The following is a 25,368-nucleotide window of genomic DNA, read 5'->3' as shown; positions in this document are numbered from 1 at the left end:
GTGCTCTCCGAGAGCGAAACACTGAATTTACGGAAGGACAATCTGACAACGCTCTGCGTGTTTTTAAATTCAGAGCGTTATCAGATTGTCCGTTCGTAAATTCAGAGCGGACAATGTCCTCTGGCACTCCAGAGTGAATTTACGAACGCACCCTATAATGGTGACGTGTAGTTCTGTGGATCATCCATATTATTCTGAACGTAGAACAGGTCACTAATTACTACAGTCACAAAGTCAAAATTGGCCATCGTAAAAAGGATATGGTTAGAAGTGTATTTAAGGGTTAAGTTTAAAATGGCATTTGAAGAAGATAAAATGTAGATATAGGCGGGGTTTATGACTTAGTGGCTGTGGTAACTAGTGACACCATTCATCCATTCCGAAACTGATGAGGCGACTAGCCTAGATTTTGTTTTACTACGTCTCAGTTCGGTGGTGATCAATACATGACAATGGCTGGGGAAATGTCTATGATCGGTAAGTAAGATTTAACCGTAACGTGTGCTTGTTGTGTAACTAACCAGCTGTTTAGCTAGCTAACAGTAAGTAGCAAGTGGGCAGGCAAACAGCTGGCTAGTTGCTACCTAATTCACAGTAGTCAAGTTAGCTGGAAAGGTAAACGAATTGTCAGAACTGTCAACGCTGAATTAATATGTAAATAAGTAGGCTATCTGTACCAGTTGTTAGTTAGTTAGTTAGCTAACTACGTAGTCAACATCCATCCCTAAACCCACGTCATTTCTTTATCTTCCGTGTCGCAGGATCGGTCATTCTGGCTTTATTTCTGGCTGGCTATCTGGGCCAGCAGTATCTGCCTCCACCGAAACCCAAAGTTATCGGCCTAGATCTGGGGACCACTTTCTGCTCCGTGGGAGTATTCCACCCGGGTACCGGGGATGTGGAGGTGATAGGGGATGAGGAGGGGCGGAAGAGCATCCCTAGTGCGGTGTCGTTCACATCTACCGAAGTCCTCGCCGGTCACGATGGTCTGGATCTGGCCGACAGCAATCCTGAAAACACCATCTATGATGCCAAGCGGTTTATTGGAAAGATATTCGAACAAGAGCTCCTTGAGCAGGAAAGTGCTCGTTATCCATTCAAGGTACAGTACATACTGCTGTAGTTACTTTGACAGTCACTACACCACAGTGAAAATGATTTAATACATCATCAGCATTTGGCTACATAAGCTATGTGTGATTACAGGTGTATAAATATTCTACATCAATGACTGCTGACTTTAATTTGTAACACCTTTCTTTCAGGTGATAAACAACAATGGCAGTGCAGAGTTCTTTGTCACCACCAACCAGACGTTCACAGTTACTCCCGAATTCATTGGTTCTCGACTGCTGCTGAAGATGAGGAAGATGGCGGAGCGTCACCTGGGTGTCCCCATTCAGAGGGCTGTTATCTCTGTCCCTGCTGAGTTTGATGAGAGACAGAGGAACTACACCGTCAGGGCTGCCAACCTGGCTGGTCAGTCTCTGGCAATACTGTATCAACAGTCATACAATATCTGATTTGATGTGTAAACACTGCTACAGGAATAACTTACACTGTATAGCTGTTTAGTGTAGTCTCATTTAGAAACAGTCCATCATACAGGGATTGACATTAAGGGTTGCCCTATTGCCTGGGGCAAGTAAAACTGAGCGCAAGTTGAGCCTGCTCTGGTTCATCCACATTGTGTAAGTGAAAGACAGACAATTTATGACGAGCTGAGCTTGCTCTGATAACTTTTTTTAGTGATAACCAAAATACAAATAATTAAATTACTGATCTTTCTGATTCCTCTCCTATGGGTAGGTGAAAGGCAGGCAATATGTCACTTCTGCTTGTAAATAGCTAATTTACATTTTCGGATGTGCAACTGCATTAGACTTTAATGTCAATCCCTGATATAATTAGGTGTTTGTTCTAAAATAACTGTTTTACATACATACCACTTTATTCAGACCCCTTGACTTTTTCCCCATTTTGTAACGTTACAGGCTTATTCTAAAATTGATGAAATATAACTTTTCCTCATCAATCTACACACTACCCCATAATGACAAAGCGAAAACAGGTTTATAGACATTTCTTGCAAATGTATACTTTTTTTTTTAACCTTATTTACATAAATATTCAGGCCCTTTACTATGAGACTTGAAATTGAGCACAGGTACAGCCTGTTTCCATTGATCATCCTTGAGATGTTTCTACAACTTCATTGGAGTCCACCTGTGGTACATTCAATTGACTGGACACCTGTCTATATAAGGTCCCAAAAACCAAGCCATGAGGTTGAAGGAATTGTCCGTAGCGCACCGAGACGGGATTGTGTTGAGGCACAGATCTGGGGAAGGGTACCAAAAGATTTCTGTAGCATTGAAGGTCCCCAAGAACACAGTGGCCTCCATCATTCTTAAATGGAAGAAGTTTGGAACCACCAAGACTCTTCCTAGAGCTGGCTGCCTGGCCAAACTGAGCAATCGAGGGAGAAGGGCCTTGGTCAGGGAGGTGACCAAGAAACTGATGGTCACTCTGACAGAGCTACTCTGTGGAGATGGGAGAACCTACCAGAAGGAAAACCATCTCTGCAGCACTCCACCAAACAGGCCTTTATGGTAGAGTGGCCAGACAGAAGCTACTCCTCAGTAAAAGGCACATGACAGCCCGCTTGGAATTTGCCAAAAGGCACCTAAAGACTCTCAGACCATGAAGAACAATATTCTCTTGTCTGATGAAACCAAGCTTGAACTATTTGGCCTGAATGCCAAGCGTCACATCTGGAGGAAACCTGGTACCATCCCTACTTTGAAGCATGGTGGTGGCAGCATCATGCTGTGGGAATGTTTTTCAGCAGCAGGGACTGGGAGACTAGTCAGGATCGAGGGAAAGATGAACGGAGCAAAGTAGAGAGATCCTTGATGAAAACCATTGAGTGGCCCAGCCAGAGCCTGGACTTGAACCCGATCGAACATCTCTGGAGAGACTTGAAAATAGCTGTGCAGCGATGCTCCCCATCCAACCTGACAGAGCTTGAGAGGATCTGCAGAGACGAATAGGAGTAACCCCCCAAGTTCAGGTGTGCCAAGCTTGTAGCGTCATGCCCAAGAAGACTCCAGGTTGTAGTCGCTGCCAAAAGGTGCTTCAACAAAGTACTGAGTAAAGGGTCTTAATACTTATGTAAATGTGATATTTAAATTTATTTTTTTTAACATTTTTTAGTCATTTAGCAGACGCTCTTATCCAGAGCGACTTACAGTAGTGAATGCATACATTTCATTTTTTTCATTTCATACCTTTTTTTCCCCCCCTTTTTTTTTTCCCGTACTTGTTTTTAATACATTTGCATTTCTGAACATGTTTTTGCTTTGTCATTATGGTCTACGTGTGTAGATTGAGAGGGAAAAAAACTATTTAATCCATTTTAGAATAAGGCTGTAAAGTAATAAAATGTGGAAAAAGTGAAGGGGTCTGAATACTTTGCGAATGCACTGATACATACAGAGTAGAATATTGGACACCTAATCCAAAATCATTAAGATTCCTTAAGGGCTTTGACCAAATCTACACTACCCACTATAACTAACATCTGATTGTTCTGTTTACACCACTCAGGACTGGACATCCTGCGTGTGATCAACGAGCCCACAGCTGCAGCAATGGCGTACGGGTTACACAAGGTGGACGTGTTCAACGTGCTGGTGGTAGACCTGGGAGGAGGAACGCTGGATGTCTCTCTGCTCAACAAACAGGGTGGCATGTTCCTCACCAGAGCCATGGCAGGTAAGATGCTAATTTACTCTCAACTCCTTATGTTGTCGATACGCATGGTTTAGTTGGTCATTTTCATTTAACTTCTGGTTTTAAATTGGGCATACAGTACAAGTGGAACATTTGCCATATTGTAGTTAAAGAGGACCATTTCCAATTAGCACAACTAATTCAAACCATACAGTACATGACCTGAAATGGAATCAACCCCAATACAACACTATCAGATAGTATTCTTGGGCTCAGAGAATGATCCTTGCTGTTGTCTTCGTTTCCTAGGTAACAACAAGCTGGGGGGACAGGACTTCAGCCAGAGGCTGCTCCAGTACACCATGGAGAGGGTCCGCCAGCAGTACGGCATTCCCCCCACCCTCAAAGAGGACATCCACCACCTTCGCCAGGCCGTGGAGGCAGCCAAGCTCAACCTCACCCTGCAGCCCAGCGCCGACCTCAGGGTACCCCTGCACCTGGAGCCCCAAGGAGACCCCAAGCAACCACCACAGGGGCCCACCAAGGACCCAATCCCAGTCATCTTCCAAGCAGTCATCACCCGTGAACTGTTTGAAGAGTTGAACGCCGACCTCTTCCAGAAGATTCTGGTGCCTGTAGAGACAGTGCTGGCTGAGGGCCACCTGGGGAAGGAGGAGGTGGATGAGATAGTTCTGGTGGGAGGCTCCACCCGCATCCCTAGGATTAGGAAGCTGATCAGTGAGTACTTTGGGAAGGAGCCCAACACCTCAGTGGACCCAGACTTGGCAGTGGTGACTGGGGTGGCCATCCAGGCTGGCATCATGGGCGGCTCCTGGCCCCTACAGGTCAGCGCTATAGAGATCCCCAACAGACACCTCCGCAAGACCATCTTCAATTGATCTAGTCTAGAGGTAGCAAGGGACATATGGATGCCACCAGACAGATACTTGCCATATTAAAGGATGGTCTGCATTCTAACTGTTAATTGTGCTTCTCCATCTTCACAAGGTGTGCAATAGTATTATGAGGTTAAAATATGATCTTCAGCTGTAATAATAGCTACTGGAATATATTCTCACAGAGAAACTCAAATTGCACCATCACTTTTTTACTGTCAGCCCAACTTATTAGACCAACTGTAGTAGATTGAAAATGGTGTTCAACTCAGGGAACAACCTTTATTTCTAGAGAACTGTGACCAGCCAAGACACCTTCAGCTATTTATTTATTTATTTCTAGTGTTTTTACTGTGAGTGGGGGGGTGTACTGTACATGAGGTGTTTTGTTTTTCAGTGGATGACAACGTGCTTGTGCCTTTTCAGAGAGCTGCACTATTAGGCTTTGTGCTTTTAAGTCACCTGATATGAAGAACCACCAGTCCTTTAGGGAGTCCTATTGACGAAGGCATAATGCTATTAGTTTCAGACCAAATATTTTTGCACACATTGTTACTAGCTTTACATTCAAGCAATAGCCTATGCTCAGCTTTGTATGGGTTAACAGATTTTCTAAATAAGGGACATGCTCAGTATTCCACTTTTAACTTGTTAACCAGCATCATCATTCTGGTGCAATTGAATTATAAGAATCACTGGCTGACACTTAGTACATCTATATGTGTAAGTAAGTGCCATAAAAACACAGGACTAGGCTTATGGTGCCTGTTTGAAGTGTTACCGTGTCTCACAAGACTGCAGGTGGACAGTAATGGTTGAGGCTGTTACAGCCCCTGGCATTAGAACAAACATGTTCGTTGATAATTTACATTCTCATGTATAGAATGTACATTCCATAATACCAGTCTAGTTAAGACTGATACAGTGGACACATTTAAATAATATATACATTTTAGAGGTTTGTTCAACAAGGTAAACAGTTTGCATGCATACCTTGTTGAACGTGCCTCAGATACTGCACAGTTCTCTAGCGATATGCTATAGGAATTTATCTGGACCGTTCCATTTCAGAGTATGTAGATTAAGATATTTTTGTACTGCCAAGTTTTGCTTCTTCAAATCACCCCTCCAAATGGCTCCCTTAGATCTGCTTGTACTACATGCTGCTTTAAATAAATCCTGAATTACCAAAATACCATAATTTTCTTTCTATGAGGGGTATTCTAGAGCAGCGAACAAAATTAAAGCCAGCTTTAATATACATACAAATCCATTCAAACACAGTTCAGGACCCAACAGAGATTGCCATTGCTGTAAGAGAAACAACATACAGATGCATCTTGCTGTCTGCATTCCATGATAAAGACTTTCTAGTACAGGTGGGAGGAAAAAAATAAAAGGACATTTGTGATAATGTTCCCAGCACATATCAACTGAAAATCGTATTTACCATAGTCACTCACTAGCTTCTTCAGCAATGTGGTAACATCTTGCCGCGTAACTGTACAATTGATGGAAAAACATCAGTATGTTAGAGATCCACAATGGTGTTAGTTACTGGCATGGGCTACTGCATAGTACATTCAAAGTATTCATACCCCTCGACTTATTCCACATTGTGTAACAGCCAGAATTCAAAATGGATTTGTTTCTTCACACTACCCCATGACAAAGTGAAAGTTTTTAGAAATACTTAAGTATTCACCCCCGAGTCAATACTTGTTAGAATCACCTTTGGTAGCAAGATTAGTCTTTCTGGGTAAGTGTAAGAGCTTTGCAACATATTACTTTTTACTCCTGAACTTATTTAGGCTTGCCATATCAAAGGGGTTAAATAAATATTGACTCAAGACATTCCAGCTTCTCATTTTTAATAAAAACATAATTCCACTAACATTATGGGGTATTGTGTAGGCCAATCAATTTAATCCAGTCTAACACAAAATGTGGAAAAAGTAAAGGGGTGTGAATACTTTGAAGGCACTGTACATCAAGCGTTGACATGAGCTAAATCTACACGGTCAACAGTAACACCAACCTAAATAGTGTGTTACAGTGCCTTGCGAAAGTATTCGGCCCCCTTGAACTTTGACCTTTTGCCACATTTCAGGCTTCAAACAAAGATATAAAACTGTAATTTTTTGTGAAGAATCAACAAGTGGGACACAATTATGAAGTGGAATGAAATGTATATTTCAAACTTTTTTAACAAATAAAAAACTGAAAAATTGGCCGTGCAAAATTATTCAGCCCCCTTAAGTTAATACATTGTAGCGCCACCTTTTGCTGCGATTACAGCTGTAAGTCGCTTGGGGTATGTCTCTATCAGTTTTGCACATCGAGAGACTGAAATTTTTGCCCATTCCTCCTGGCAAAACAGCTCGAGCTCAGTGAGGTTGGATGGAGAGCGTTTGTGAACAGCAGTTTTCAGTTCTTTCCACAGATTCTCGATTGGATTCAGGTCTGGACTTTGACTTGGCCATTCTAACACCTGGATATGTTTATTTGTGAACCATTCCATTGTAGATTTTGCTTTATGTTTTGGATCATTGTCTTGTTGGAAGACAAATCTCCGTCCCAGTCTCAGGTCTTTTGCAGACTCCATCAGGTTTTCTTCCAGAACGGTCCTGTATTTGGCTCCATCCATCTTCCCATCAATTTTAACCATCTTCCCTGCCCCTGCTGAAGAAAAGCAGGCCCAAACCATGATGCTGCCACCACCATGTTTGACAGTGGGGATGGTGTGTTCAGGGTGATGAGCTGTGTTGCTTTTACGCCAAACATAACGTTTTGCATTGTTGCCAAAAAGTTCGATTTTGGTTTCATCTGACCAGAGCACCTTCTTCCACATGTTTGGTGTGTCTCCCAGGTGGCTAGTGGCAAACTTTAAACGACACTTTTTATGGATATCTTTAAGAAATGGCTTTCTTCTTGCCACTCTTCCATAAAGGCCAGATTTGTGCAGTATACGACTGATTGTTGTCCTATGGACAGAGTCTCCCACCTCAGCTGCAGATCTCTGCAGTTCATCCAGAGTGATCATGGGCCTCTTGGCTGCATCTCTGATCAGTCTTCTCCTTGTATGAGCTGAAAGTTTAGAGGGACGGCCGGGTCTTCGTAGATTTGCAGTGGTCTGATACTCCTTCCATTTCAATATTATCGCTTGCACAGTGCTCCTTGGGATGTTTAAAGCTTGGGAAATCTTTTTGTATCCAAATCCGGCTTTAAACTTCTCCACAACAGTATCTCGGACCTGCCTGGCGTGTTCCTTGTTCTTCATGATGCTCTCTGCGCTTTAAACGGACCTCTGAGATTATCACAGAGCAGGTGCATTTATACGGAGACTTGATTACACACAGGTGGATTCTATTTATCATCATTAGTCATTTAGGTCAACATTGGATCATTCAGAGATCCTCACTGAACTTCTGGAGAGAGTTTGCTGCACTCAAAGTAAAGGGGCTGAATAATTTTGCACGCCCAATTTTTCAGTTTTTTATTTGTTAAAAAAAGTTTGAAATATCCAATAAATTTCGTTCCACTTCATGATTGTGTCCCACTTGTTGTTGATTCTTCACAAAAAATTACAGTTTTATATCTTTATGTTTGAAGCCTGAAATGTGGCAAAAGGTCGAAAAGTTCAAGGGGGCCGAATACTTTCGCAAGGCACTGTATCTTCCATCTAGAAAAATCACAATAAAAGGATATCACTTTGGTATCAGAAGCATTTTAATGTTGACTTCTGAGGCACACAAATACCAAAGGAGTAAATGAACACAAGTCAATCCCTGTGTGAACTATTCTGATACTCAGCGTTGTCCCTTCAACAGCCTAGAGCTTTATTTTCACAGTTAATATAACACCCCACTTCATCACGACATAAAAGATACCCTTTAATGTCACTATATGATGCAGTTTGCTTTTCAAACACCACAACACCATCATCATGAGTTCAAATGCCATTGAAGAGTTGGTCTGCAAAATATTTAAATGACTTGACTTTCATAAACTTCTCAACACTATTGCTATTATTATGCATCACATTTCCAATATAATCCTCAGACAGCCATAGCATATAAAACTTTTGTAATATGTACACACTCCATGTAGAACTGCATACTTGGGGTAGGTGGTGAAATCTCTACTGCCATAATACACTGTTCACATCCTTTAAAAATCAAAACATTCACAATAAACTGAAAACATCACAAAAACACACCCAGCAGACATAGTTCTGCCTGAACACAAGCCTTGCCCGAGACAGCACAGTCACTTGATATTGTATGTCACATGCATGGATGAAGGAAATGCTGTTCAAATCATTATCTTACATCATGTAAATATTTCACTTAGTCGGAGAAGGCAGGACCCTCTGTAAACAGCTTGTTCGTGTTGTTTTTGTTCCTAAAAATTAGAATAGCGCCCAAACATGGCAAGAAATAGGGGCAATGCTGCACAAGTATTTCAAATCCTCTAAATAACTAAGAATTAGCTGTGCTATGAAGTGGCTGCAAGTAAATAACAGTTTAAAAACAAACAAATAGGTTCTTAATAATAAACAAGCATTGGTAACTGGGGGGTCTCCAAAGCATCTAGAGCAGGGGTGGGCAAACTACGGCCAGTGGGCCAGATACGGCCCATGAGCCCATTCGATCCCTGCCCACGGGAGATTTGAGTGAAAAACGATATATAATGGACCAATATATTTTCAAATAAATGCCCTTTTCTGACAAACAAATTGTAAACAAAAAAAAATGATCTAGAGGCCACAGATCTGACGAATCAATTGGTTCATCAATAAAAAGTGCTTTTAGTCCCACATTGTATTTAACAAGCAAAAACAAACCTATTTACAGAATGTACAAAGCAATGGGTGGTGCTTACCTGGGATTCTTCAGCAAGACAGCAGCCTGTCAATCAGTAGCTCAGAGGAACAAACCAAAAACTATCTGGATGCACTGAGTAAAACAAGAGTAATCAGAACAGACAAGCCAATCACAAGACAGTCACTTGGAAGTCTTAATTTACTCAGTTTCCACATGCTAGTAGAGTCAGGTGTCTTTCAGTAGATTCACATTAGGAGAGTGAGAGTCAATGGGAGATGCCTTCGTTGTTGTAGTAGTCAAAGCCATTCTCCATGTACAGGTCCTCAGCACTGCCCACACCATTGCTCACCTCTGGGAGGCAGAAGAGTGAAGGGACATCAGTAGGTGTTCACAGGGTATTTCACTGATATAACACAGACCACATCAATGCACACTGAATACACAGAACATCAAAAACAATGTCACTGCAACATCATATCCAAACCACACCAGAGAAATCCCTTAGCTTCCTTTGCTCTGTATGTCACCACGTATCTTCTAAGACCTACTAGTGTGATTTTAGAATGGTTTGGACTGACTGACGGTCATTGAAGACTCATCAGCATCCCCATTAGACTTACCTTTCACCACCCACCAGGAGAGGCTGGTGGGTCACAGTGGGCTGTCTAGGAGCCCTTATACATGATGCAGGACTCTGTGGGCGATTGGGGAGGAGCGAGGGGAAGGGCGGGGCAGGCAGAGGGAGGGAGGCGGGAAGGGAGGCATGGATGGAATGGTCGGAGGAATGGTCACAGCAGCCGGAGGAGGATGGACAGATGGCAGGATGAAGAGTGGAGGTGGAGAGGAGTGCAGGTCACACACACACAGGATGAGACGGCTACTGCGGTTGACCTTGAGGAGGGCAATTACATCAAACACTCAGAGATGCATGCTGGGATAGGGTCACACACTGGCATCCTCAGACACTCCTAAAATGGCTGCCTTCCCTTGTCTCCTTTTCTGTGACCACTGATTAATAAGTGAAAGCAATATGGCTGGCCAAAACAACAGGCATCCACTTCATCTATCAAATGTCATCAGATCAGTGGTAAATAAATAAGGACAGGAGAAAAGGAGTGGAAGACATTTCAGAGTACTGGGACACAGCCAGAGAAACAAACACCAACACACAATACAGTAGACACAAGAATTCCAGTTCTCCTCTCTGTGGGGTCCTTCCTTACCGGAGAAGATTAGTTTCTCCTTCATGATGTTGACGTCTCTGCTGGACCTCCGGACTGCGGCACTCAGCATGATCTGTTCAGGGTTGTAGCTGTGCATGCCACTCAACCTCCATCTGGTGAGGAAAGGTCACACGGGGTCAGGGCATCATATAGAGCAGGTCTCTCCGAACCCTGTTCCTGGAGAGCTACCATCCGGTAGGTATTCGCTCCAACCCTATTGTAGCGCACCTGATTCTAATAATTAGCTGGTTGATAAGCTGAATCAGGTTAGTTACAGCTAGGGTTGGAGTGAAAACCTACAGGATAGCTCTCCAAGAACAGGGTTGAGAGCCCTGATATAGAGCCTCTGGTCATACCACAATACTGCTGTCTCTGCTCTCAAGGACCTGTCCTATATGGAGATAACGTCATGTCAAAATGCGTCGCCCAATTTTCTTGGAGATAGCTGGGCAATGGGCACCATTTTGCCTCAGTCTTTTACTTCTAATTGGCTGACCTCAAAATGACACTGAATGAATCAAATGATTTATGCACACATGCATCTACAAGGACACGTACAAATAGAGTCTGAGCCAAAGACATCCCCTCTTCTCTGAAAGCTCATACTTATCAGTTACTGACTAGCAGTGACTAATATTTATATACACACTCGATGACTGATAGGGGGTGCTGTGTTGAAGCCACCGCGCCTCCATCCTGGCACTCCCAAAATAGTTTCTACAATGGTGGGGAAGCTATAGAAATGCCTTTATTTATGTACATTGGTTTTCCCCCATTTATTCTATTACAGACACTGTAATGCATACTTTTACATTATATTATGTGAGCTAAACATAGAAATAAAACATTCCTTAAAGTATAATTTGTTTTAATTACTAATGTTATTGTACCCACTACAACAAAATACATGTCCTTTTGTCCATGATCACATTTAATTGAAATACAATAGGGAGTGGCAATACGCCTGGCCGGTGGCTTCAATGCCTCTCAATGGCCAATACATAGCATCAGCAATCCAGGGTTTATACAGTGGTGGAAAAAGTACCCAATTGTCATACTTGAGTAAAAGTAAAGATAATTTCAAAGAAAATTACTAAAGTAAAAGTCACCCAGTAAAATACTACTTGAGTAAAAGTCAAAGTATTTGGTTCAAATCAAATACTTAAGTATCAAAAGCAAATGTCATTGCTAAAATATACTTAAGTATCAAATGTAAAAATCATTTCAAATTCCTTATACTAAGCAAACCAATGTTACGGATAGCCAGGGGCACACCAACACCAATTTACAAACGATCTCAAGTCCATCAGACTGTTAAACAGCCATCACTAGCACATTAGAGGCTGCTGCCTATAGGTATAGACTAGGAATCACAGGCCACTTTAAGGAATGGAACACTAGTCACTTTAATAATGTTTACATATCTGCCATTACTTATCTCACATGTACACTACCGTTCAAAAGTTTGGGGTCACTTAGAAATGTCCTTGTTTTTGAAAGAAAAGCAAAAAAATGTGTCCATTAAAATATCAAATTAAATCAGAAATACAGTGTAGACATTGTTAATGTCGTAAATGACTATTGTAGCTGGAAACAGCGGATATTTTATGGAATATCTACATAGGCGTACCGAGACCCATTATCTGCAACCATCACTCCTGTGTTCCAATGGCACGTTGTGTTAGCTAATCCAAGTTTATAATTTAAAAAGTCTAATTAAGCATTAGAAAACCCTTTTGCAATTATGTTTGCACAGCTGAAAACTGTTGTGGTAATTAAAGACATCTGTTTCCTATACTATTCTACTGTATCTTAGTCCGTTCCGCTCTATCGCTTGTCCATATGTATATAGTTTTAATTCATTCCTACATATACCCAATACTGTGTATTGGGTATATGTTGTGTAATTTGTTAGATATTACTACACTGGCGGCGCTAGAAGGACAAGTATTTCGCTACACCCGCAATAACATCTGCTAATCACCTGTATGTGACCAATAAAATTTGGTTTTGTTTGATTTCCTGCTAAGCATTCAAAAAGTACTTTGGGTGTCAGGGAAAATGTATGGAGTAAAAAGTACATTATTTTCTTTAGTAATGTAGGAGTAAAAGTTGTCAAAAATATAAATAGTGAAGTACAGATACCTAAGAAAAACGACTTAAGTAGTACTTGAAAGTATTTTAACTGAGTTTATATACATCATTGGTTGTGACTGGCTTTGAACATCACAACTGGAGTAACATTTGAGGCAAGAAGATTTACTTCCCTAATCCATTTGGTTATGGTAATTACCAAATAGAGGCATGTAAATCAAAATGATTACATTAGCAATATTGTGGTCTTGGTTAATGCATCAATGCACTTAAAAATAACCCAGCAGAGCTTTTGTCGAAATCAACACCATAAATGAAAATGAGCGCTTCCCTCTAATACATTTCTAGAATTAATTTGTAGACTTTGTCATTCGGTCGATAATGTAAACAGTAAAACTCAAGCGAGATAAAAGTGAACAAGCATTTGTGCTGTGTGGGAGAAAGCATTGCCGTCTGCCACTAAAAGGCCAATAGTGGTAGCCTCGCTTGTATTTACTGTATACTCCCCTCTAGCGGGGAGGACGAGAAGTGGCAGCAGTGAAATACAACAATGATACAGGTGAGAAAAAGGGAGAGATCTAAGATGTATATGATGGAAGGAAGAAAGATAAAAAGGGAAACCATCGTGGGTCAGAGTTGACCCAGTTACCTGATAATGTGATAGCTGCCAGATGCCAAAATGCAGCAGAGAAGAGGAGGAGCATGCACATCAGGCAGAGGAGAGGAGGAAGAAAAAAGAAGAAGGTGGAGAGATTAAAATAAGTCAGTTTAGAAGCCAGCAGCGACCAGCACTTTGCTAAGCATAGCAAACCCACACATAAGACTAGAGGATGGAGGCCTTGCTCTGCTGTCCTCCATCCCACAATAGCATTATGGCTCAGGAAGGAAGATTAAATTCCTTTTAGAAGCTTCCCATAGTCTTTCAGAAGATTCAAGGAAGCATACTTTCTGATTTAATGTTACTTCAAAGTGCAAACAACTGTAAGGGGAAACATTGTTTGGTTGATGAGAGATACTTCTCCAGCTGATTCTCAAAGCTAAGGTGTTGGCATTGTAAATAAGCTTTATCAAATAACTAGTGTTTCATCCATTTCTGTGTTTTAACACGCTTGCTGGAAAATGGCCTTTCTGGTAATGTGTGTATGCAGAGTTATCTGTTAATGTGTGCTTGTACAACATACAGTATACATGGAGCCTGCTGGTCCTCTGTAGCTCAGTTGGTAGAGGATGGCTCTTGCAAAGCCAGGATAGTGGGTTCGAATCCCCAGGACCACCCCATACGTAATAAATGTATGGCGCATGACTAAGTCGCTTTGGATAAAACCATCTGCTAAATGGCAGATATCATTATTATGCATTAAGCCCCTGAGAGGTAAAACACACACCGCTGTGTGGAAGGAGAGAGGGTGTGAAGCGGACACACTGAGGGAGGAAGAGATGTGATAACTGTGTAAAGGCTGCCAGAGGCACTTCTTTTTACAGATAATTAATTAGAGAGAGAGGAAAACACTGAATTACTACATTTAAAAATTACATCCTAAGAAAAAAAACAGCAGAGTACTCGGCCTCCCGAGTGGTCTAAGGCACTGATCAGTGCTAGAGCCGTCACTACAGATCTGGGTTCGATCCCGGGCTGTGTCGCAGCCGGACGTGACCGGGAGACCCATGAGGCGGCACACAATTGGCCCAGCGCTGTCCGGGTTAGGGGAGGGTTTGGCCGGCTCGGATGTCCTTGTCCCATCGCGCTCTAGGACTCCTTGTGGTGGCCGGGTGCATGCGCGCTGGCTTCGGTCACCAGTTGTACGGTGTTTCCTCCGACATCTTGGTGCGGCTGGCTTCTGGGTTAAGTGAGCAGTGTGTCAAGAAGCAGTGCAGCTTGGCAGGGTTGTGTTTTGGAGGACGCATGGCTCTCGACCTTCGCCTCTCCCGAGTACGCATGGGAGTTGCAGCGATGAGACAAGACTAACTACCAATTGGATATCACAACATATTATATATATTTTTTAAGGAGTACTTACTTTTGGAATACAAAAATTCCTACAACTACAGTGAAGGAGATGAGATCAGCGGCGACCCAGATCAGACAATATTCATCTGGACTCTGAAACACAACATGGCAGCATTAGACCACCAGGTGGCACTGTCTCCTAAAACAACTCACAGCCAGGTAGCAACAAACCTAGAACAAAGAATGCCTTCCTAAAATGATGTAATATTGAAATTCATATAATATTGTGGTACAGTAATTAATTTAAGTTCCACATAGACCTAGATCCCATACTATCAGACAGGGTGGGTGTAGATAGTGGCCATATTGACTAGCAGGCAAGCAGACAGGACAGACAGACACAGGGTGTGTAACAGATGCAGTGCTAGCCTGAACTCCATGTCAACCTCACCCAGGATGGGCTCTATTTTCTAGTCTGCACCACCCATTGTGTTCCCTGCTGTGAGTCAGTCTGCTAACCCAGGAGGGGCTGGGGCAGTGTGGGTGCTAGGGGGGTAATGGTGTGGGTACTAGGGGGGGTACAGTGGGGACAATGGTGTGAGTGCTAGGTGGGTGTTGTGGGGTTAATGGTGTGAGTGCTAGGGGGGTGTTGTGGGGTTAATGGTGTGAGTACTAGGGGGGTGTTGTGGGGTTAATGGTGTGAGTGCTAGGGGGGTGTTGTGGGGGTAATGGTGTGAGTGCTAGGGGGGTGTTGTGGGGGTAATGGTGTGAGTGCTAGGGGGGTGTTGTGGGGGTAATGGTGTGAGTGCTAGGGGGGTGTTGTGGGGGTAATGGTGTGAGTGCTAGGGGGGTGTTGTGGGGGTAATGGTGTGAGTGCTAGGGGGGTGTTGTGGGGGTAATGGTGTGAGTGCTAGGGGGGTGTTGTGGGGTTAATGGTGTGAGTGCTAGGGGGGTGTTGTGGGGGTAATGGTGTGAGTGCTAGGGGGGTGTTGTGGGGGTAATGGTGTGAGTGCTAGGGGGGTGTTGTGGGGGTAATGGTGTGAGTGCTAGGGGGGTGTTGTGGGGGTAATGGTGTGAGTGCTAGGGGGGTGTTGTGGGGGTAATGGTGTGAGTGCTAGGGGGGTGTTGTGGGGTTAATGGTGTGAGTGCTAGGGGGGTGTTGTGGGGGTAATGGTGTGAGTGCTAGGGGGGTGTTGTGGGGGGTAATGGTGTGAGTGCTAGGGGGGTGTTGTGGGGGTAATGGTGTGAGTGCTAGGGGGGGTGTTGTGGGGGTGGTAATGGTGTGAGTGCTAGGGGGGTGTTGTGGGGGTAATGGTGTGAGTGATAGGGGGGTGTTGTGGGGGTAATGGTGTGAGTGCTAGGGGGGTGTTGTGGGGGTAATGGTGTGAGTGCTAGGGGGGTGTTGTGGGGTTAATGGTGTGAGTGCTAGGGGGGTGTTGTGGGGTTAATGGTGTGAGTGCTAGGGGGGTGTTGTGGGGGTAATGGTGTGAGTGCTAGGGGGTCGTTGTGGGGGTAATGGTGTGAGTGCTAGGGGGGTGTTGTGGGGGTAATGGTGTGAGTGCTAGGGGGGTGTTTTGGGGGTAATGGTGTGAGTGCTAGGGGGGTGTTGTGGGGGTAATGGTGTGAGTGCTAGGGGGGTGTTGTGGGGTTAATGGTGTGAGTGCTAGGGGGGTGTTGTGGGGTTAATGGTGTGAGTGCTAGGGGGGTGTTGTGGGGGTAATGGTGTGAGTGATAGGGGGGTGTTGTGGGGGTAATGGTGTGAGTGCTAGGGGGGTGTTGTGGGGGTAATGGTGTGAGTGATAGGGGGGTGTTGTGGGGGTAATGGTGTGAGTGCTAGGGGGGTGTTGTGGGGGTAATGGTGTGAGTGCTAGGGGGGTGTTGTGGGGTTAATGGTGTGAGTGCTAGGGGGGTGTTGTGGGGTTAATGGTGTGAGTGCTAGGGGGGTGTTGTGGGGGTAATGGTGTGAGTGCTAGGGGGTCGTTGTGGGGGTAATGGTGTGAGTGCTAGGGGGGTGTTGTGGGGGTAATGGTGTGAGTGCTAGGGGGGTGTTGTGGGGTTAATGGTGTGAGTGATAGGGGGGTGTTGTGGGGGTAATGGTGTGAGTGCTAGGGGGGTGTTGTGGGGGTAATGGTGTGAGTGCTAGGGGGGTGTTGTGGGGGTAATGGTGTGAGTGCTAGGGGGGTGTTTTGGGGGTAATGGTGTGAGTGCTAGGGGGGTGTTGTGGGGGTAATGGTGTGAGTGCTAGGGGGGTGTTGTGGGGGTAATGGTGTGAGTGCTAGGGGGGTGTTGTGGGGGTAATGGTGTGAGTGCTAGGGGGGTGTTGTGGGGGTAATGGTGTTTCTTTTATTTTACTAGGCAAGTCAAATAAGAACAAATTCTTATTTTCAATGACGGCCTAGGAACAGTGCCTTGTTCAGGGGCAGAGCGACATATTTTTACCTTGTCAGCTCGAGGATTCGATCTTGCAACCTTTCGGTTACTAGTCCAACGCTCTAACCACTACTTGCCGCCCCAGTGCTAGGGGGGTGTTGTGGGGGTAATGCTGTGAGGGACTTACCATGAGCCAGATGGGGTAAGGCACCTTTCTGAGGATGTTGGGGGCTTCAGAGGAGACAGAGGAGACCCCGCTGCACCAGAGCACAGAGAACAGCCAGGGCTCGTTGACCGTGTACAGAGTCACACTCACGTTGCTCCTGGAGAACTCTCTGGAGGGTGCAGACAGACACATTAATATTTCATACACATATACAGAAGAAGCACACAGTGTATGTGTGTCTGTGCCTGTTAACCCACTGGATGTCATAGGGGCTGGCCTGGCTGTAACGTAGCAGCAGGCTGCTGATTCCCTGCTGGTGAAGGACTTGAGGCGGCAGCTTCTCTACTGATGTCTGCTGAAGCCCTGGAGCCACCTGTCTTACCTGCCCCCTGTCCCAGTCTGGGGTCCACATCACCTGCGCACACACACACCGAGACACACACAGACAGACACACAGATCGGCCGAGACACACACACACACACACACACACACACACACACACACACACACACACACACACACACACACACACACACACACGCTCAGATTACTTATGGGACATGTAGATGTGCAGTTAGTGACATCAGTGGTGACAGAATAATGATTATTACATTGGTGACAGTGATGGATGTCACAGGCAATCTTCAGGTCAGCCTCAAGCTGACAGTTCCCTCTCTCCACTATGAGTGCTGTTTTCCTCCTCTTGATTTCCCTAGATAACCCAGGGGGACAGTGTCTGAGCCCTAACAAGGTTCTGTCCACTATCTATAATAATAATATTATATAATAATATGCCATTTAGCAGATGCTTTTATCCAAAGAGACTTAAATCAATCATGTGTGCATACATTTTAAGTATGGGTGATCCCGAGATTCAAACCCACTACCCTGGCATTACAAGCGCCATTGCTCTACCAACTGAGCTACAAAGGACCCCTATCTGAGTCGGGTACACTAGTGTTGCCTGTCTCACCAGGTGCTGTGGAATCCCAGACAGGCGTATGACTTCCAGGGTATCGTTGATCCAGCTGTGGTAGCAGGGGTGTCCGTGCGGGGGTCGTCGCAGGCTGAACACCACTGTGTGGTTATGGAGGGAGGCTAGCCTCAGCAGCTGCTCCAGACTACACACGCTCTGGTTCCCCACCAGCATCACCTCCCTCTGAGCCATGGACTGGACCGTCCAGAAGGGGTCATCCTAGAGGAGAATGCACACAGGTGCTCACAGTCAATCTGAACAATTTACTGTATTTCTAAGATTATATGGCAATCGTAATAATACACCACATTATGATGAGAGATGAGATCAGGGGTCAATTCTATTTGAACTCAATCCAGTGAAGTAACCTTGATTGATAAAATTGGGCACTTTCTCCACATTCATCAGATTTCCTATCAGCCGAGTGGCAATGAAATGGACCCAAAACATGGGGGATAAATATAGGCCTAGTGAAAGAAAGGGTAGTGTGATGACTGCATGATTAAAAACCTTCAGAGAGTGAAAGATGGCATAAGAGTATACCATTCCTCCCTAGAGAGGGTGTGACAGACCGTACCACTCCTCCCTAGAGAGGGTGTGACAGACCATACCATTTCTCCTATAGCGGGGTGTGACAGACAGTACCATTCTTCCCTAGTGGGGGTGTGACAGAACCATTCCTCCCTAGCGGGGTTGTGAGTAATATTGTGGTACCTTGAGGAACCACTGGCCGGCGTTGAGGCTGTGTAAGTCTGTCCAGTTGAAGGAGGAGGCATCGTCCAGCTGTCTGGCTGGAAACACCTTCCCCACGTCTGTAGTCCTCCTCAAGGTGCGGTCTCGCATCAGAAATGGCACCCCGTCAAAGCTAGGACAGGAAAGAGTTAAACAGTCAGGTCTACTAATAAAATAGTATATTCATTGCCATACAGATTTTTTCAATATGATCTTATTTCTCAAAATCTCAGATTTTTATATCCCCTGATATTTTGTGGAAGTTCTTACAACAGAAATACTGAATGCTCTCTAAGGAAGCCCCAAAACACTTCAATCATGACAGAAACAAACTAGAGTTGTTTGAGGCAAAACTAACTTTACATCAAAGCTACTTTCATGTTGCTTGCTTCACCTTCGTTTTGAATGCCAACTCCTTTTCCCACCTTTTCAGTAAACCTCAAGTTTTAAGAAATGGAAAACAACAAAATTACCTACACTTGGAATTGTTTGTCAAATTCAAAAGTAGAATCGCAACACTTTCGTAAGATTCCATCCCAAGCAACTAAATCGGACCAAAAACATCATGTAGCCTATCATTCCTCATCATTTTTAGTGACCATTTAGTGTGACTGAAATATTCAATTAGTGCCAGAATGACCTCTGTCGTTCACACACACAAGTGTTTGTGCGTGTGTGTGCACACGCGTGCATAGCTCTCCTGTGTCTCTGGTCAGGCAGATGTATAGAGCCTGGCCCAGGCCCTGTTTAGGTTTCATTAGTCATCTCCAGTGCAGCCCAGAGCCCAGCCCATCAGCACATACAGTGGCTTGCGAAAGTATTCACCCCCCTTGGCATTTTTCCTATTTTGTTGCCTTACAACCTGGAATTAAGTTTTTGTATCATTTGATTTAAAAAACATGCCTACCACTTTGAAGATGCAAATTGTGACACAAACAAGACATAACTAAAAATACAAATTTAAAATGAAAACTTGAGCGTGCATAACTATTCACCCCCCCCCCCCCCCCCAAAAGTCAATACTTTGTAGAGCCATCTTTTGCAGCAATTACAGCTGCAAGTCTCTTGGGGTATGTCTCTATAAGCTTGGCACATCTAGACACTGGGATTTTTGCCCATTCTTCAAGGCAAAACTGCTCCAGCTCCTTCAAGTTGGATGGGTTCCGTTGGTGTACAGCAATCTTTAAATCATACCACAGATTCTCGATTGGATTGATGTCTGGGCCATTCCAAGACATTTAAATGTTTCCCCTTAAACCACTCGAGTGTTGCTTTAGCAGTATGCTTAGGGTCATTGTCCTGCTGAAAGGTGAACCTCCGTCCCAGTCTCAAATCTATGGAAGACTGAAACAGGTTTCCCTCAAGAATTTTCCTGTATTTAGTGCCATCCATCATTCCTTCAATTCTGACCAGTTTCCCAGTCCCTGCCAATGAAAAACATCCCCATAGCATGATGCTGCCACCACCATGCTTCACTGTGGGGATGATATTCTCGGGGTGATGGGAGATGTTGGGTTTGCGCCAGACATAGTGTTTTCCTTGATGGCCAAAAAGCTCAATTTAGTCTCATCTGACCAGAGTACCTTCTTCCATGTTTGGGGAGTATCCCACATGACTTTTGATGAACACCAAATGTGTTTTCTTATTTTTTTCTTTAAGCAATGGCTTTTTTCTGGCCACTTCCGTAAAGCCCAGCTCTGTGGAGTGTATGACTTAAAGTGGCCCTATGGACAGATACTCCAATCTCCGCTGTGGAGCTTGGCAGCTCCTTTAGGGTTATCTTTGGTCTCTTTGTTGCCTCTCTGATTAATGTCCTCCTTGCCTAGTTCGTGAGTTTTGGTGGGCGGCCCTCTCTTGGCAGGTTTGTTGTGGTGCCATATTCTTTCAATGTTTTAATAATGGATTTAATGGTACTCCATGGGATGTTCCGTTTCGGATAGTTTTCATAACCCAACCCTGATCTGTATTTCTCCACAACTTTGTCCCTGACCTGTTTGGAGAGCTCCATGTTCTTCATAGTGCCGCTTGCTTGGTGGTGCCCCTTGCTTAGTGGTATTGCGGACTCTGGTGCCTTTCAGAACATGTGTGTATATATACTGAGATCATGTGACACTTAAATAAAGTCCAGCTGTGTGCAATCTAACTAATTATGTCACTTCTGAAGGTAATTGGTTGCACCATATCTTATTTAGGGGCTTCATAGCAAAGGGGGTGAATAAATATGCATGAACCACTTTTCCGTTTTTTTTTTAATATTATTTTTTGAAACAAGTTATTTTTTTCATTTCACCAATTTGGACTATTTTGTGTATGTCCATTACATGAAATCTAAATAAAAATCTATTTAAATTACAGGTTGTAATGAAACAAAATAGGCAAAATGCCAAGTGGGGTGAATACTTTTGCAAGGCACTGTATGTCTCTCCCTCCCATTCCTTTAAATTAGGGCCGCACAGGAACCAGAGAGAGTGGATTGTAAACACACACTAAATGAGCTTTCATGAACACAAAGGCACATACAGACAAGAAACGCACGTGGCTCCATACAGATACAATCACACATTCATAAAGATGGCACAAAATGAAAAGCACACAGACACACACAGCACACTTGTAACTGTTTGCATACATCTATGTGCGCAAACGCACACTCCAACTCATTCACAAACATGTCCTCTATTGAATTTTCTCTTCTAGCTCATCTTGTCATCTCATGTTATCTAAAAACAGCCATGGGTCTATGAAAGTGCAGTCCTGGCTGCTACTACTACCACTACCACCACCACCACTTATGTTAAAAGGGCAACAACTACCACCGCCGCTACTGCTAAAACTACTACCACCACCGCCGCTACTGCTAAAACTACTACCACCACCGCTGCTACTGCTAAAAGGGCTACTGCTACTACCGCTGCTACTGCTAAAACTGCTGCTTACTACTACTACCGCTGCTACTGCTAAAACTGCTGCTTACTAAAACTACCGCCGCCGCCGCTACTAAAACTACCGCCGCCGCCGCTACTAAAACTACCGCCGCCGCCGCTACTAATACTACCGCCGCCGCCGCTACTAAAACTACCGCCGCCGCTACTAAAACTACCGCCGCCACTAAAACTACCGCCGCTGCTACTAAAACTACCGCTGCTGCTGCCCATACTACTATTAGATCTACCGCCACTGCCGCTACTACTAAAACTACCACCGCCACTGCTACAAAAACTACCGCCGCCACTGCTACAAAAACTACCGCCGCCACTGCTACAAAAACTACCGCCGCCACTGCTACTAAAACTACCGCCGCCGCTACAACTAAAACTACCGCCGCTGCTGCTACTAAACTACCACCTCTGCTGCCGCCGCCACTACAACAACAACAACAACTACTACTACTACGGCTAGTACTGCTACTGCTAAAATTGCTACTGCTACCACTGCTACTGCTAAAACTGCTGCTACTGCTACTACTGCTACTGCTAAAACTACCGCCGCTGCTACTAAAACTACCGCCGCCACTGCTTCTACTACAACTAAAACTACCGCTGCCACAATAACTGAAACTGGTGCCGCCGCCACTACTAACATTACAGCCGCCGCCGCTACTAAAACTACCGCCGCCGCCGCTACTAAAACTACCGCCGCCGCCGCTACTAAAACTACCGCCGCCGCCGCTACTAACACTACAGCCGCCGCCACTAACACTACAGCCGCCGCCGCTACTAAAACTACAGCCGCCGCCGCCACTACTAAAACTACCGCCGCTGCCGCTACTACTAAAACTACCGCCGCTGCCGCTACTACTAAAACTACCGCCGCTGCCGCTACTACTAAAACTACCGCCGCTGCTACTACTACTACTAAATCTACCGCCGCCACTATTACTAAAACTACCGCCGCCGCAGCTACTGCTACTAAAACTACCGCCGCTTGCAGCTACTATTACTAAAACTACCGCTGCCGCCGCTTGCAGCTAATATTACTAAAACTACTGCCGCTGCCACTACTACTAAAACTTCCGCCGCCGCTGCTACTAAAACTTCTGCTGCCGCTGCTACTAAAACTTCTGCTGCCGCTGCTACTAAAACTTCTGCTGCCGCTGCTACTAAAACTTCTGCTGCCGCTGCTACTAAAACTACCGCCGCTGCTACTACTACTACTAAATCTACCGCCGCCACTATTACTAAAACTACCGCCGCCGCAGCTACTGCTACTAAAACTACCGCCGCTTGCAGCTACTATTACTAAAACTACCGCTGCCGCCGCTTGCAGCTGATATTACTAAAACTACTGCCGCTGCCACTACTACTAAAACTACCGCCGCCGCTGCTACTAAAACTTCTGCTGCCGCTGCTACTAAAACTTCTGCTGCTACTAAAACTACCGCCGCTTGCAGCTACTATTACTAAAACTACCGCTGCCGCCGCTTGCAGCTAATATTACTAAAACTACTGCCGCTGCCACTACTACTAAAACTACCGCCGCCGCTGCTACTAAAACTTCTGCTGCCGCTGCTACTAAAACTTCTGCTGCCGCTGCTACTAAATCTACCGCCGCTGCTACTAAATCTACCGCCGCCACTATTACTAAAACTACCGCCGCCGCAGCTACTGCTACTAAAACTACCGCCGCTTGCAGCTAATATTACTAAAACTACTGCCGCTGCCACTACTACTAAAACTACCGCCGCCGCTGCTACTAAAACTTCTGCTGCCGCTGCTACTAAAACTTCTGCTGCCGCTGCTACTAAAACTTCTGCCGCCGCTGCTACTAAAACTTCTGCTGCCGCTGCTACTAAAACTTCTGCTGCCACTGCTACTAAAACTTCTGCTGCCGCTGCTACTAAAACTTCTGCTGCCGCTGCTACTAAAACTTCTGCTGCCGCTGCTACTAAAACTTCTGCTGCCGCTGCTACTAAAACTACCGCCGCTGCCGCTACTACAACCACTGCCGCTACTACTACCGCTGCCGCTACTACTACCGCTGCCGCTACTACTACTACTAAAACTACCGCCACTGCTACTACTGCCGCAACTACTACTAAAACCGCTGCCGCAACTACTACTAAAACCGCCGCCGCCGCTACTACTAAAACTACCGCCGCCACTGCCACTGCTGCTACTAAAAGTACTGCCGCCACCGCAGCTACTACTACTAAAACTACCGCCGCTGAAAACTACCGCCGCTGCCGCTGATGATACTACTACTAAAACTACCGCCGCTACTGCTACTACAACTACCGCCGCTACTGCTACTACAACTACCGCCGCTACTGCTACTACAACTACCGCCGCTACTGCTACTACAACTACCACAGCTGCTACTACAACTACCACAGCTGCTACTACAACTACTAAAACTACCACCGCTGCTGCTGCCACTAAACTACCACCTCTGCTACCGGCACCGCCACTACTACTACAACTACTACTTCTACTACTACGGCTAGTACTGCTACTGCTAAAACTGCTGCTGCTAAAACTGCTGCTGCTAAAACTGCTGCTACTACCGCTGCTACAACTGTTACTACAACTACCACCACCGCTGCTACTGCTAAAACTGCTGCTGCTACTACTAAAACTACTACTAAAACAGTTAGTACTGCTACTGCTAAAACTACTACCGCTGCTACTGCTAAAACTGCTGCTGCTACTACTAAAACTACTACTAAAACGGTTAGTACTGCTACTGCTAAAACTACTACTGCTGCTACTGCTAAAACTGCAACTACTACCGCTGCGACTGCTAAAACTGCAACTACTACCGCTGCGACTGCTAAAACTGCTACTACTACCGCTGCGATTGCTAAAACTGCTACTACTACCGCTGCGACTGCTAAAACTGCTACTACTACCGCTGCGACTGCCAAAACTGCTACTACCACTGCTACTACTGCTAAAACTGTCACAGGTTGGTTGAGGTAATATGTAGGTAGTGTTAAAGTGACTATGCATAGATAATAAACAGAGAGTAGCAGCAGCTTAAAGGGGCGGGTGGAGGCGAGGCAATGCAAATAGTCTGAGTAACAATTTGATTAGCTGGTCAGGAGTCTTATGGCTTGGGGGTAGAAGCTGCTAAGAAGCCTTTTGGACCTAGACTTGGCTTTCCGTCATGCTGCCTGCCTGACTATAAGGGGCCGAATCCTGGACAGGAGGGCCAGACCAGCAGAATGACATGTGCTTGGCTGGACTCCTCCATCAACCACAGCAGACTTGACTGGACTCCCTACTGATCTAGTTTGGCTGCACTGTGAGTCTCTTTCGGTGTGTGTGTGTGTGTACCTGATGGCCACGTCAGCCTCCAGCCCACTGACGTTCATCTGCAGAGCCCTCTGGAAGGACAGGATAGTGTTCTCTGGAGCCAGCTACAGACAGACGGACAGAGAGGAACATCAGCATATACATTAT

At 45.0% G+C, this 25,368-nt stretch overlaps 2 protein-coding genes across 5 annotated transcripts in view; one reads left to right on the top strand and one right to left on the bottom strand.

Moving 5' to 3' along the window:
- Positions 1–72: 72 nt before the first annotated feature.
- Positions 73–5,826, top strand: hspa13 (heat shock protein 70 family, member 13). Its single transcript, XM_014214958.3, has 5 exons — positions 73–477; positions 762–1,102; positions 1,266–1,479; positions 3,610–3,777; positions 4,045–5,826. Exons 1-5 carry the CDS (start codon positions 447–449, stop codon positions 4,632–4,634), a joined length of 1,344 nt encoding a protein of 447 aa, XP_014070433.1. The 5' UTR covers positions 73–446; the 3' UTR covers positions 4,635–5,826.
- Positions 5,827–5,867: 41 nt separating this feature from the next.
- The window catches only part of LOC106613071 (glycerophosphodiester phosphodiesterase domain-containing protein 5), a 109,367-nt gene continuing 89,866 nt past the window's right edge, over positions 5,868–25,368 (bottom strand). Inside the window, exons 9-18 of one of the 4 annotated variants that reach the window (XR_001330425.3) lie at positions 25,243–25,325; positions 18,950–19,100; positions 18,233–18,454; positions 17,516–17,673; positions 17,280–17,427; positions 14,793–14,875; positions 13,424–13,438; positions 10,681–10,793; positions 10,078–10,348; positions 5,868–9,808 (exon numbers count right to left, since the gene is read on the bottom strand). Coding sequence is in view for 2 of the 4 variants with exons in the window: in XM_014214959.3 (XP_014070434.2) it covers positions 9,723–9,808; positions 10,681–10,793; positions 13,424–13,438; positions 14,793–14,875; positions 17,280–17,427; positions 17,516–17,673; positions 18,233–18,454; positions 18,950–19,100; positions 25,243–25,325 (1,059 nt within the window). In the remaining 2 variants the exon portion in view is untranslated. The remainder of the gene's footprint in view (positions 9,809–10,077; positions 10,349–10,680; positions 10,794–13,423; positions 13,439–14,792; positions 14,876–17,279; positions 17,428–17,515; positions 17,674–18,232; positions 18,455–18,949; positions 19,101–25,242; positions 25,326–25,368) is intronic. The other 3 variants (XR_001330426.3, XM_014214959.3, XM_014214960.3) reach the window with 3 other exon arrangements.

Source organism: Salmo salar, chromosome 09, assembly GCF_965601325.2.
Source record: "Salmo salar chromosome 09, fSalSal1, whole genome shotgun sequence".
NCBI lineage: Eukaryota > Metazoa > Chordata > Actinopteri > Salmoniformes > Salmonidae > Salmo > Salmo salar.
The sequence above is the reverse complement of the archived record's forward strand: the minus strand, read 5'-3'. Positions and strand labels throughout refer to the sequence as shown.

Excerpts from the sequence above, each read along its gene's own strand:
- hspa13 (XM_014214958.3), top strand. The coding sequence starts at position 447 with ATGACAATGGCTGGGGAAATGTCTATGATCG. Across the intron at positions 478-761 it reads TGGGGAAATGTCTATGATCG|GATCGGTCATTCTGGCTTTA; the intron begins GTAAGTAAGATT and ends TCCGTGTCGCAG. Across the intron at positions 3,778-4,044 it reads CCTCACCAGAGCCATGGCAG|GTAACAACAAGCTGGGGGGA; the intron begins GTAAGATGCTAA and ends TTCGTTTCCTAG.